Source organism: Nomia melanderi, chromosome 3 (assembly GCF_051020985.1).
Source record: "Nomia melanderi isolate GNS246 chromosome 3, iyNomMela1, whole genome shotgun sequence".
Classification (NCBI taxonomy): domain Eukaryota; kingdom Metazoa; phylum Arthropoda; class Insecta; order Hymenoptera; family Halictidae; genus Nomia; species Nomia melanderi.
The window spans coordinates 7,770,255-7,784,451 of record NC_135001.1 but is presented as its reverse complement, the minus strand read 5'-3'; the positions used below and the strand labels follow the sequence as shown (position 1 = coordinate 7,784,451).

At 29.6% G+C, this 14,197-nt stretch overlaps 2 protein-coding genes across 14 annotated transcripts; one reads left to right on the top strand and one right to left on the bottom strand.

Moving 5' to 3' along the window:
• Positions 1 to 467: 467 nt before the first annotated feature.
• On the bottom strand, positions 468 to 14,017 carry LOC116429862 (mitochondrial intermediate peptidase). 13 transcript variants are annotated; one of them, XM_031983314.2, is made up of 11 exons: positions 13,367 to 13,515; positions 4,123 to 4,301; positions 3,785 to 4,047; positions 3,483 to 3,669; positions 3,259 to 3,338; positions 2,732 to 2,920; positions 2,498 to 2,639; positions 2,078 to 2,416; positions 1,787 to 2,008; positions 1,483 to 1,713; positions 468 to 1,414 (listed from the first exon to the last, which is right to left on the bottom strand). In XM_031983314.2, the coding sequence occupies exons 2-11, from the start codon at positions 4,258 to 4,260 to the stop codon at positions 1,121 to 1,123; spliced, it is 2,085 nt and encodes a 694-aa protein (XP_031839174.1). In that variant the 5' UTR covers positions 4,261 to 4,301; positions 13,367 to 13,515; the 3' UTR covers positions 468 to 1,120. The 13 variants fall into 13 exon arrangements, with proteins under 13 accessions (XP_031839174.1, XP_031839212.1, XP_031839230.1 ...); XM_031983352.2 differs by lacking the exon at positions 13,367 to 13,515 and adding an exon at positions 8,210 to 8,304; XM_031983370.2 differs by lacking the exon at positions 13,367 to 13,515 and adding an exon at positions 7,911 to 8,147.
• On the top strand, positions 4,821 to 10,402 carry HDAC6 (histone deacetylase 6). Its single transcript, XM_031983215.2, has 19 exons — positions 4,821 to 4,971; positions 5,337 to 5,504; positions 5,595 to 6,017; positions 6,098 to 6,195; positions 6,255 to 6,428; positions 6,501 to 6,693; positions 6,811 to 6,870; positions 7,081 to 7,170; positions 7,243 to 7,349; positions 7,425 to 7,568; positions 7,640 to 7,746; positions 7,822 to 7,991; positions 8,077 to 8,417; positions 8,488 to 8,683; positions 8,770 to 8,899; positions 8,979 to 9,557; positions 9,615 to 9,781; positions 9,858 to 10,145; positions 10,253 to 10,402. Exons 1-19 carry the CDS (start codon positions 4,969 to 4,971, stop codon positions 10,328 to 10,330), a joined length of 3,516 nt encoding a protein of 1,171 aa, XP_031839075.1. The 5' UTR covers positions 4,821 to 4,968; the 3' UTR covers positions 10,331 to 10,402.
• Positions 14,018 to 14,197: the final 180 nt, after the last annotated feature.

Here is a 14,197-nt window from a genome sequence, read left to right as displayed (position 1 = left end):
TTTAAGAAACATCTATTTCGGATTTTGAAATAAATTTAAGAAGTTTATATTTTAATCTTACAGTGACTAAGTAAATACATATAATTACAACTGAAGTGACAAGTTTTCTTTGTCGGTATAGTTATAATCTTAAATAATTAGCATTTATAAACATTATAAAATGACTCTGTATTACAAGGTTCTTTACAAACAATTTTCGAAGAAATTCATACTTTATAACAATGCTGTGTAAAATTGTATTCTTCAAAGATTATCGTACAATACTGGAAATAAAATAAATTTTAAATTGTCAGAATTATATACAACTTCTTGTAATAATTTTTAGTGTAATCTGAAAACTGAAACAAGAGATTGCTGTAAAAAGATGTCCAGTGCTTCTTTTTTGTGAATACATGACATCTAGTTATATATCATCAAATATTTAAAGAAATGATAACTTAAAAAAAAAACATAAACAAACAACTGCATACTGTACATGTACTATTTTAATGGTATTGATACAATTTAGAAATGGATCATCCACTGGTTTGTTCAGCCGTTTTACGTCAGAATAATTATAATAGCACATTAATGAAATTTTGTATAAAAACAAGAATGTTGTTGATGAACCATTAGACAATTTTAATGGATGTCCTCTCGGAGAGTTTTAATAGAAATCAAAAGCATCTTAAACGCAGTACATGGTAACTTCATGCAGAAAGCTATTTTAATGTGATCAGTAAATATTATAAATAAAATAAAATAAAATAAAATAGTAATATTGTTACGTTATATTTTAATATTTAATTTCATTTTTATAATCACATCAAAAAATGAAACTAGATCTATGCAGCTATTATCTTCTCATAAATTACCTTATACTGCGTTTTGTCTGTATTACACTCAAAGGCTTATTTTTGTGTAATCATTCATAGATTTATCAAGATTGTAAATAGGGTAAGGTTTCCGTACTTGTAATAAAATATAAGAAAAATTTCAAATTTTTGTTTACAACACATAAATTAATATTATTTAAATACTTTTACTATTTTCTTTATAAATTTATTTTCATCAAACCTTTTCATCCGCTATATTTTTATAAAAATGATTTGTTTCGGATATTACATTTTACTAATTTACTTCATCTTCTCACTTTCCGTACTTGTTCAGTTTTTATATCGATTTCATTAAGTAAAGATTTTGCAAAATTGCTAGCGCTTGCTTCCTTATTTAAAAAATCTGATACTAATTTGGAAGAGGGTTTACCACCTCCATGTGCTAAGCATTCATTTCGATATCGATCGCCTGCTGTACGATTAAAAGGATCTGCTTGAAAATAAGTTTGCCATATCCACCAGGCGATTGCTCGAGAAATTAAATAAGCATAATATTTTGCACCATATCCAACTAGATGAGAAAATCTTAAATGCCATGCCTATAATAATTTTATAATATAGATAATACGAATCTTCATATCATTTAAATATCGAATAAAATACATACTGTATTTTCAACATAGGGAAGCCCAAAGTATTTTCCTTGTATTTCTTTTAAAATGGTAGTAGTTGATTTTTCCAATTTTCCACTATGATAAACTTGATCTAACATACTATAACATACTTGATTTTGTAATTCAGAAGCACAGAATATGTTTCTGGAGGCATGTAACTTTTCTACCAAATTAGCCGGTATTTGTTCTCCGGTTTGAAAGTGTCGTGCAAATGTACAAACCACCTAAACCCACATTTAGTTATTAAGAAATTATAGAAAATACAATTTCATTATCATTGTTATAACGATAACTTACTCTTGGATCACTTGCAAAATACTCCATTAATATACTTGGAACCTCTGCAAAATCGGTACTGCATCTGGTTCCAGCTACATGTTGATATTTTGTTCTACCTAACATAGAGTGTAAGGCATGGCCCATTTCGTGAAATAAATTCTCTACAGAAACAGGACTTAATAAACATGGGAAGCCCCATCCAGGTGCTGGTAATGATAGCATTAATACAGCTATAGGATTCTAAAAAAATATACGCATATAAAATTCAATCTTCTAAAATTATTCGTTTATATTAAGAAAATCTCATACTTGATAAGTTCCATCAGATAATTGTTTTCCTCCCCTAATAGTAAAATGGCAATCTTGATTAGGTTTACCTTTGCGTTCAAAGAAATCGCAATATATGTAACCCAACACTGAGTTGTTTTCATCTATTACAGCAAGTTTTTGTATATTATCCGCCCAAACTTCACCCGACAAAATTTCTGTGGATTCTAATCGAATACCATATAATGCTTGAGTCAAAGTGTTTATTCCATCCATGCAGGCACCAAGTGAAAAGTATGGAATAAATTCAGCATTTGACATATTTAACCAAGTTCTTTTCGCTTGTGCTAAGAAGTATGCAGTGTCCCATTGCATTACTTTCTGAACAAAAAGTATGCAAACTCGGAGAAGTAATTAAACAAAATTTTAATTAATAAGTAATATTTAATTAAACTTGCGAACCTCTGTCATGTTGGTCTCTGCATCTTTCATTTGTTGCATCTCTTGGAAATCTTGTACCGCTTTGAGCTTCAGATTATCATTCAGAATATTAAGAAAATCAAATATCACTTCTGGTGTTTCTACTGTGCTTCCCTTTACAGCTCTAAACATTTATTATACAAGTAGAAACAGATATAAGTGGTAAATATTCATTGTTTACTTAATATAATTTATTAATTTGTGTTTCAGATCTACCTGTGAGCATACGATGAAAATCCACATAATCTAGCCAGCTCGTGTCTAGAGTTTAAAAGTTCTTGTAAAAGATATTCTTGTTCTTTATCTGGATACAAAAATATACGATATGCAGCTTCTCTAACCACACTATTAGGGGAATCTACATGAAGTCCAGGTGTTATCACTTTATTACCCAGTACTATAAAACTGTGAAATGTATTTAATAGAGTTTGATGCTTTCCAAATCTTGTACCTTGTAAAATTTCTTAACACTAAAACTACTGAGCAATTACAGTGATTTCCAATTTTTTATAACAATTAGAACAATAGGTTTCTTGAGATTCAAAGGATCTCCTAGTCTTGTATCCATACAAATCCACAGATTTAATTTAAAATCTTTTGCTAAAATGTCTTCATAATTTAAATATTTGTAAAATAAAAATACTGTACTGGGTCAATTTGACCCATCTGGTAGTTTTAGTGTTAATGAGAAAATATAAACTACAAAAACAGTATTAGTTTCAGCGTTCAATTGTATTACTTACTGTTTCTTTAGATCATCCGGAAGAATACTAGTAGATACTGGTCGTGAATTGCCAATGCCTGCCATGAATTTTTGACCTACCTATATGTCAAAAAATGTAATATACTTAATTGTATATATATTGCTGTTTAAAAATTTAAATACTATTTAAATACGATTTAAAGTAAATACTGATTGAGAATATCATGTTTTAAGTACTGGTATATATGAAAATCGATTACATACTTGTAATATATAATCATTTAATTTTACAACTGTTTGTCTTTCTGCTTCAGGCAAATGTATACCACTTTGTTCAAAATCAAAGAGGAATAATTTAGCTACATGATTATCCACATCAGAAGTTGCTAGAATGTCTCCATTATGTGAAACTTGTTTTAACGCATTATATAGGTCGCGATGAGTATTTAACCTGATGGAATGTTTAAACATTTATATTATCTTCCAATGAATGATATCATTGGAAAAAAGTTTCCAAGTTTCTGTAAAGTTGAATCTAAATCTTTTTATTTTACAGCAATATTTACTTCTCTACTATACCACTGATAAATATACAAGCATCTTCTGCAGCCATAATAAATTCTGTATCTGGATGTGCGAGTCTAATAAATTCAGCTAAGTCTGCGACTTTGCAGAGTACATTAGACATTTCATCAAAAATTTCGACCATCTTACGTTTTCTGTTTGGGCTTGTAGCCTCTTCTATAAGCATATTTGTTTGACACATGGCTTGATCTTTTAAAATATTAAATCCTTGTGCACTTTTTAATTCAGGTATACCAAATAAACCCTGTAAGATAATTCGAAATCTCAAATGCTCAGTTTTATTAGTATTTATTTTAAATCAATAAGAAATCCAACTTACAGATTCTTTCTTAGAAAACCAAGGATCATGTTTATGTTTGGTAATGGAATTGAATGCTGTTGCAAGCGGAGACCATGTATTGACACTCCTATATGTTTTAACATGCCTTATAAATTGCTTCCTTAATGTATGCATCATTTTTCATGAAGTCGATTTTATTAATAGGAACAACATTCATTCTGAAAAGTTTAGATATTTTACAATGTTTCATTATTATAACGAGTAGCTTTTCGTCGAATTTTTCATGATTAATCAGTTATAAAACTGAATTAAAAGCTACTTTATTTCTATTCACTTTAATAATTGTTGGCTGAAGCACTGTTTCAAATATTTGCGTGAGTAAAAAATAAAAAAACAAAAATAACATTTTGATAGAGATAAGATAGTGTTTCGAAATTTTCATGTAATAATATCTCGTTTCAATTATTTCAATAAAACGAGATATTAATTATTATTGAAAGACACGTATTTTCTGGAACTCAAAACATTACATGTACCGGATAGCTTTTTGTTCATCACAAATACCTAATAACCTTATTGTAGTAGAAATTGTGATTCTATTTCTGACGGTGGGATGGCATTACTGTGATTTTAACTGCAGTTTGCGGTTACGGCTGCTGTCAGTTTTTTTTGTTGAAATGGATTGAGAGCAAAATTTTAAATGTAAGATGAATAATACCATCGAGACAATTGTGTTTTCTTAATGAAAACAAAATTCTAATGTACAGAAAACTCTGTTCGGCTTTTCAAAGATTAAAGTTATCAGAATAGTATGATTCGCCAATAAAAGTAGTTTGTCGTGGAGTGAAAGAAATAAAAAATTTCAAGGTTATTCATTAATCCCAAATGGTGAGAATCCAATTTAATGATTAAACAACCGCTTGATTTCGTCAGAATTCGAATATGATAATTCTTGTTTTCGCAAAGCTTAAACGTGACAATGCGTGATGGTGTGGAAGGGGTACTGATATCTATACAAGGATATGTCTCGTACCGTCACCCACGTCTCATTTGTCAACATTTAATATTTTTTTACGAAACACTGTGTGGTTTAAGTATGAAACAAAATTAATTTTTTAATTACATTACTTCTTAACAGAATTAATATAAAGAATAGAAATCAATCTCTTTTATTAATGGTTTACTCAAGTTACAAGTTTCATAAAAATTTGTTATCTTTTGTATAGAAATAATTACTTGTGTATCTTTTACAGTCTGATTCTGTGATTAGTGGGAATTTATTCGCTGCTGTTAAGCAGTTAGCGGATAGTGAAATTCAACTCTTAAAAGTTATAGAAAATTCAAAAAAAGTGGACAATAAGAATATTACAAATACAATGTCAGCAAAAAAGGGTGCCAAAAAATCTGGAAAAGCATCTAATGTAAATAAAAATCCCAATGCACATAATTAGTGACAATGTGATTATGTTTATTATATTACTTATGAAGTTAATTATTTATTCGTTAATTAGGTTCGTCCATCTGAAGCTTTGATAGCAGCTAAAAAACAGGCAGCGCAAAGACAAATGTTGCAGGGAAAGAAATTTAATAATATTTTTGTACGCGATATATATCAGAAAGCTATAGATGCTTATAATGCAAAAAGAAAGAAAACTGGTCTGGTATTTGATCGATCTATGGTAGAACATAAGTGTCTTTGGGATCCAAAGTATCCAGAATGTCCTGCTAGATTGACAAGTGTTTTACAAAGATGTGAAGAATTAGGTTTAATAAATAGATGCCAATTCATTGCATCAAGACAAGCTACAGAAAATGAAATACTCGCAAAACATAGTCAAAAAACACTTGATATTTTGAAGGCCACTGATGGATGTATAGATGTACATAACTTAGAGTTATTATCATCCAAATATGATGCAATTTATGTACACCCTGTAAGCAAACATTTATAGAATGTGAAATAAGTTTATATAATATATTAATTTTAATATTAAATTGCATAATATTGTTTTAGTCCACCTACAAATTATCACTGTTAGCTGCAGGTTCAACGATAAATCTAGTGGAAAGCATTTGCAAAGGAGAAGTTCAAAATGGGATGGCTATCATTAGGTAATTGAATTTTGATATTTAAATTTGAACAAGAAATTAACAGTTATTATTTATTTTAGACCACCTGGTCATCATGCAATGAAATCAGAATATTGCGGATACTGTTTCTTTAATAATGTTGCCATTGCTGCTGAAAAAGCCTTGAGTAATAATTGGGCTAGTAAAATTTTAATTGTTGATTGGGATGTACATCATGGCCAAGCAACCCAACAAATGTTTTATAATGATCCACGGTTTAAAATTATTTCTACAAGTAATTCAGATTGTTAGTTTAATTGTCTTTTACATATATAAACTTTTTGTAGAGTTATTTACTTCTCCATTCATCGTTACGAGAATGGTATATTCTGGCCGAATCTTAGAGAGTCTGATTTTCACTTTGTCGGAAATGACTTAGGCCAAGGATACAATTTTAATGTACCGCTCAATAAAGTTGGTATGACTAATGCAGATTATTTGGCCATATTCCAGCAAATTTTATTACCAATGGCTTATGAGGTAAGTAGTGCTTTACTGTAACAGACTTTATTAAACGAGTATTAGACTCACTTAGCTAAACTGCAAAGTTCTCTGTAAGCTATATGTATGTAAAATAGATAAATTTAATCATTGTAGTTTCAACCAGATCTCATAATAGTGTCAGCTGGTTACGATGCAGCCTTGGGCTGTCCAGAGGTAAATGAGTGCAAGTTATTAATGAATTTTTTTATCCTAGTTTAATCCTGATTTTGTCATTATTTCGGCTGGGTTTGATTCAGCATTTGGAGATGAAAAGGTTAACGATCTTTTTTTAATCCTATATACTTTTTAATTTGATTGTGAACTTATATATACTCGATAGATTATGTGTATTTAACTTCCTAATTTAGTTATTATTGTATTAAGGGTGAGATGTTGGTGACTCCTGCATTTTATGCTCATTTAGTGTCATCGCTAATGAGTTTGGCTTCTGGAAAAGTTGCTGTTATAATGGAGGTATAAAAAATACTTTGAATATGCTTGTCATCATTCAAATATCTTGTATATAATGTATATTGTTCCTTATAGGGTGGTTATTATTTAAAGTCACTAGCTGAAAGTGCAGCATTGACTTTACGTGCTTTATTGAGTGATCCATGTCCCATTTTAGAAGACCTTGAATTGCCTTCATTAAGGTGAGAATATGAATATGTATATACGAATATGTATTATACAATAAATTAATTCATACACATTTTTTATTATTTCAGTATACGAGATTCAATACTAAATACAATTTATGCACATAAACCATATTGGAAATGTTATCAATATCAAGATACTTTCAGTATTAATAATACAACAAGTAATAAGGAACAAAGTATTAATCAGCATTTACCTCTAGTTGAATTCAAGTAAGAAATTTAATGCTTCTTAATAATAACTTTATTTTTATATTCACTTACATGCAACGTTTTTATTGTAGAGGGACTGAAGATAAACCGGATATATATGAAACTTCTAATTGTTACCCGGTTCATAGTAAAGAAGTTCTTGAGATGCTCGATTCAAAATTAAATGCACTTATACAATGTAAGCACCACTATGTTTATAACTTTATTGTACAATGTACATACTAATTATATAAAAATAATTATGCCTTATTAGTTACTAGTTTATCTAAAGCACCAAACAGAGTATGTATTGTTTATGATGAAAGAATGTTAAAGCATTGTGATATAAGCGATGATACCCACCCAGAAAAGCCAAATCGTATTATTAGTATTTACAAGAAGTTTCAAGAATACAATATTCTTGATCGATGCTATGTACAACAGGTATGTATATATATATATATATATTTAAAAATAACACATTAGCCACCAAGTTTCATCTAAAATATTATCAACAATTATTGAAAAGGGACGAAGTGCAACGATGGAAGAATTATTATTGGCTCATTCGAAAGATTATATAGATAGAATAAAGAGCACTGCAAACACAAAAGCCAAAGAACTAAAAAAATTAGCGTCGTCTTTTAATTCAATCTATTTACATTCGGAAACTTGGACAAGTGCCCGTGTATCTACTGGATCGTTATTACAAGTAGTGAATAGTGTATTAAATGGAGAAAGTCAGTGTGGTGTTGCTATTATAAGACCGCCGGGACATCACGCAGAGGAGGACATGCCATGTGGTTTCTGTATTTTCAATAATATTGCTATAGCAGCTAAATATGCCATAGAATGTCACCATTTAACAAAGTAGTTATAATTTTACCTATATGCTCTCAGTATACTTTAGCATAGAGTAATTATATATTATAATTTTCAGAGTGCTAATAGTGGATTGGGATGTACACCACGGTAACGGGACTCAGTCTATTTTTGAAGAAGATTCAAGAGTTCTTTATATATCTGTTCATAGATATGACAATGGAGGTTTCTTCCCAAATTCTAAGAATGCTAATTATACCAATGTTGGTTCTGGAGCAGGGGAAGGTTTCAATGTCAATGTACCATGGAATAAAGTTAGTTTCCGAAAATTTCTATACGACGATTTATTTTAAGTTTAAAATAAAATTAATATGTATATATTTGTATCGATAATATGTAGAAGGGCATGGGCGATGCTGAATATATAGCAGCGTTTCAACAAGTGGTAATGCCAATTGCTTATCAGTTTAATCCAGAACTGATTTTAGTTTCTGCGGGTTTTGATGCTTGTATTGGTGATCCTCTTGGAGGTATATAAACTAATTTTACAATTAAATTATGTTTTATAGCATTTTAAATGGTTTATTGAAATATTTGATATTTTTCTAGGGTGTCTTGTAAGTCCAGAGATGTATGGTCATTTAACACATTGGTTATCAACATTAGCTAATGGCCGTGTAATTCTTAGTCTCGAAGGAGGATACAATATTAATTCAATTTCACATGCAATGGCACTTTGTACTAAAACGTTACTCGGAGACCCTTTGCCGATGTTAGAAAGTGGTCTAATCCCATGTTCTAGCGCCATTAATTCCATAAATAACGTTTTAAAAACGCAGAAACAGTATTGGCCAAATTTAATTTTCAATGTTTCTCTACCAAAAGAAAACATACTACCCAAAGCTAAATTGAAGCATACCAAATTAAATGAACAAATGAAAACTGCAGACGAGCTTTTCAAGCAATCTGAATCTAAGATAGCGCTGGAAGAAATTGAAAGTGAAAAATTAGAACTGAAACTTTCAATTGATAAAAATTCTGTGACAGACGAAGAAATTCTAAAATTACAAAACGAGGTTGAGAATATTAAAATAAAGAATTCCTCTCATGAAAATATTTTGAAAACTACTGAGAAAACGTATAGTAAAACAATGAAAGTGCCAGCTGTTGATATTTGTGAAGATAAAGGTACAGTGAATTAGAAATGAATATTATAGAAGAAGTAATGATTCTTTCATTTTTCAGTTTCTGAATGTAAAAGGCAATGTGTAAATCAACCCGGGAAAGAAGCAATTTCTGATAAAAATTTTGATAACTCTGAACCAGGTAGCAGTGGCGAACATACAGAAGGAGCTGTTGCTCAAACTGGTAGCGCTAGAAATTTGTATGACTACTTATCCGAGAATTTGCAAGTAAGTAGTATAATTTCTTGTTTAAGATGCCGCTAAAAAAGAATACAAATGCATTTACAGTTTTATAATTTAATAGGCATTGGTAGCTGGTGATATGTTCGCAGTGATACCTTTAAGAGAGTGCCCACATCTAGATAGTGTCAGGGATGTTCCAGCTTCAGGAATCGATGTACATTTGCCCTGTGCAGAATGTAACACCAATATTGAAAATTGGATTTGTTTACAATGTTATACCGTACATTGTGCACGTAATATTAATCAACATGGTCTCTTACATGCTGAGGAATTAAAACACCCATTGGCATTGAGTTTTAGCGACTTGTCGGTGTGGTGTTACAGATGTGAGGCATACATCGATAATCCAGTAAGTTATGACTTGAGTACATGTATCAATATCCGTTGAATTGAAAAAATGTAGAATACTTTTTTTAATAAATAATCGTAATCTATAATTTTTAAATTACCTTTTAGCGATTATTTGCAGCGCGCAACGCTGCTCATCGAAGTAAATTTAATGAAGAGTTGCCGTGGACATATAATGAAAACTGAAGTGCAAATACGCGTTGGTGAATTGGTCACCAATACTATATATGAATTTTTTAACATTTGTAAATGATTTACAAAATAGAAATGTTGTTAGCTTCTCTATTTGTTATTTACTGTATGTTTGGGAAAATTAGCATCTCGAGAAGTTCTAAATTTGGTGTAACTTGTGTTCAAAAATTTTTTGAAGAAGAACAGCAATAATATTAGTTAATAAAATCGTTAATTTAAGAATAATTTTACAAATATTTCTCATCTTTTTGAGTAAATAACAAATAGTAAATATATAAACTTTTTTATTTCCAGATAATCAAATTATTTGTAATTTAATTTTATATTTACATAAGATTTCTATTTCTTAATAACGTATTTTACCGAACTAAAAATAGAAAGTCGCAATAACTTTGTATTCTATTTTTCTATATAGAATTATGATTAAATCAATAGTAAAGATGAAAATAACTATAATAGAAATCAAATTGTAGATTCAAAATTAGAAAATCTATGAATGATTTCAATCCGACAAAATTATGTATAATCAATTATTTTTAACAATCTTTGTAGATAGATTAGGTCTTTCTATTAGAATAGAATTATTTCGTCTATTTATTATAGACCTCCAATTTGGTGATCTCAAACGATTTATAATTTATAAGGATATTTTTTTTAAATTCACAATATTCTAGTTTCTTTCTTTAATTCTTTATTCTGTTGCTGTAACAAATGTACCAACCCCAAGAGATAACTTGATAGCAAATACATGAAAATTAATTTTATTTTGTACAAATAAATAATCAAATTAAAAATGTTTACTTTTCTGTTTCTCGTGCATTACATATTCTATTCGTATCAAGAATAATTGAAATTGTTGAAACGCATTCAATACGTCATCCATGATTTCAATGAATAATCGCACTGAAACGGTGTTTACATTTGTTAAATGCATAATGTCATTAGAAATGGATGAGAATGGTAATTTCTCGACCGTAACATGCGGATGAAATCTATTTACAATATGGTAATTAAATAGATTTGTGTTATTTTGAATAGAAATAAATTCTTCCATGTCAGTGGCAGGAAGAGCATAATACAATCTATATGGTACCCTTTTGATAACATATTTCTGTTCACATTCATGAAGTTTTAAGGCAATAATATTACACACATTACTAATAGATTTTGAACCCTGTTCGTAAAGATGAAAATCTTTAACTAGTTTATACTTATGATTTCCACTACTCAAATAAGTTTTCTTAGTATTTCTTAATTGTAAAAGTGCAGTTGGTAAGGAGTAAGTATGTGATGTAAATAAATGTATATGAGTTAATTCTGGTTTTGCTTTTAATTCGGTAGCTAGGTGAGATGTTAGAGGCAGAACGCCACCTTGATGAGCAAACCCATAAAAGAATGCTAATGCAATATTACACGTGAACCAAAACACTTGCAATTTAGTAAACTTTTTCTTTGGTACAGAACTATTGTTGTATGCATTATTTTCAACAATTCGTGCAACAGTATCGACTCCTGATATTTGATTTAAATTTGGCGCGTACAAAAACACCAGAGGTAGAACTGTTGGTATTATAAATCGAGGTTCTTGATGTGGAAAAATTGATAGCATTAAAATAGGTGTAATAAAAGATGCAGTCATCAGACCAACAACGCTTTGTATACGTGGTAACTCCAACCAACGAGCTTTTAAGCCACTGTAAGTAATTAATTCCTATTAATAATTGTACAATTAAATATATTAAATGCGGTATAAATAATAGTAACAAATCATTCACCTGTGTAGCATTTTTCCAAATGTAAACAGACCGATAATTCCAAGAACATTAAATAAAAGTGGTACATTTACTATGAAATGCACGTAATGAGGATGCAATCCGTGATTTCGTAGGTTTTTGTTATTTGCATTGTACTTCAAGAAATTAAGCGGTGTTACCACAAAGCTGTTCATACTAATATCAAGACTACCTATTTCTGCCATTGTTAAATAACCAAAATAAAAACTGTCAACTAAAATAAAAAAGACAGCGACAGGTACTCCACATGCCAGGAATGTGAATATTCGAGTGTGAAAATCTACAAAACCTACACTTCTTGAACCTAGACCTCTTTGCAACCAGAAGAAGATAGGGGCAAAGGCAAATGCAATAAATGTTGGTCTATTAAATATACCGATTACAGTAATAGTTGCAATTTTGAAGCAATGATTTAAAGAATGTGGGGGTAATGAAGCTTTAAGCTTGTAATATTTCACTCTTTCTACTCCAGTTTGTGCTTTATCATATTTATCTGAAAGATAGTCGCTTTGAACAACTACCTGAAATGATAAATATCCTTTGCATTATTTTTCTCTTATTACAACTACATAAAAGGCATAGAGGTGTGTTTTAATTTCCAATTGATAAGATGCAATAAATAGATAGACTTTATCAATTAGAAATTAGAGTACCTAGAGTTTTTTATGTATTGGTAAATATATAATTATATTTATTTAATTATATACCTAAAATAAAAATTTGTACCTTTTCTGAATATACCATACAGTATGATGCATAGTACAATAATAAAGCTGTTAATATCAACTCAACAACATTCGACAATGTACGAGTTGCATAAACAAGCATAATATAGGAACTGGCATAAGTGATTAGTCTTATTTTGTAATTTTGCCCATACATATAGCATATTTTGTATAGGCAATAGTCTGATACAAAGGACATGCCGCACATTAACAAACGTGGAAGTAATACAAGAAAATAAGGTGTTTTTAATGACACACCAAAATAGAAAAGTGTATACTGTGAAACTTTTGTTAAGATTGAGTATGGTATACCAATAGTAATTTGTGGTATTAAAGCAGTTCTTATAGGAAATGTGGAATTGAATTCCCATGGTTTGTGAACATCAATATCAAAATAATCCCCTGAAAGATTTAGAAATGGAACTACTCTGAATCTTGATTTTAAAATATATTTTCATAAATGTGTTATAAATAATAAATAATTTATATTGATAATTAATTGTATTACTCACCAGACACAACTTCAATAGACTGAAAATATTCATCAGGATGAACATATCCCGTTTGAGGAATTAACGTGAGAATAATTCTTAAAGCAGCCAAGAACCAATAAGGTCCGATCTTCCTTTTTATTGGATCAGCTGGCTTATATTCGTCTATCGACCTGCGATATTCATTTTTTGAGCTCATTTTCACTTCTCAATAATTTGAATAAAAAATAGGTCTTCTGTTTGATCTCCTGTCAAATCTGTTTAAGTTAGGTTATTGAAATTAACAAAGAAGTGTTTGTCCATTGAATCGATCATTTCTCTAGATTTTTATAAATTGTTGCTTTCTGAGATTAAACTAAACAATGTATTCAATTATAGATATTTGTTTCATTATGGTATTTGAATTCATGTAAAACGTAACACGTATCAAATATAAATACTATCACAATACAGTAATCACGATAAGCACTACCATAAACTTAATATTGGTATAGATGTTCCATACACTGTAATATTTTATTTACCGTCCTGAAATATCGACACTGTTAAAAATGGATCAATGCACTAGTGGGTTTTAAGGATTTACATTGAATAATTAGTTACTGTACTAGATTACATTGTACTTAGATCAAGGGTGTCTAAATAAGTATGGAGAGGATAACTTTTCACGAGAGAAGTCTCACTAGAATTCCTGCAAGCACCGATTTAAACACCCGTGGTTTATATATAAATATATATGAAAATTGTATATATACTAATGTTGCCATTTAAACCAAAAACATAAAATTAAAGAATAAAAATTAAACATTAAATTGATTGTACAAAATTGTGATATTGAACTTCATATAAAAT

Excerpts from the sequence above, each read along its gene's own strand:
- LOC116429862 (XM_031983314.2), bottom strand. The coding sequence starts at position 4,260 with ATGATGCATACATTAAGGAAGCAATTTATAAGGCATGTTAAAACATAT. Across the intron at positions 2,921-3,258 it reads CCGGATGATCTAAAGAAACA|TTTTATAGTACTGGGTAATA; the intron begins GTAAGTAATACA and ends TACATTTCACAG. Across the intron at positions 2,417-2,497 it reads CAGAGACCAACATGACAGAG|AAAGTAATGCAATGGGACAC; the intron begins GTTCGCAAGTTT and ends CTTTTTGTTCAG.
- HDAC6 (XM_031983215.2), top strand. Across the intron at positions 7,171-7,242 it reads AAGTTGCTGTTATAATGGAG|GGTGGTTATTATTTAAAGTC; the intron begins GTATAAAAAATA and ends TGTTCCTTATAG. Across the intron at positions 7,350-7,424 it reads CTTGAATTGCCTTCATTAAG|TATACGAGATTCAATACTAA; the intron begins GTGAGAATATGA and ends TTATTATTTCAG.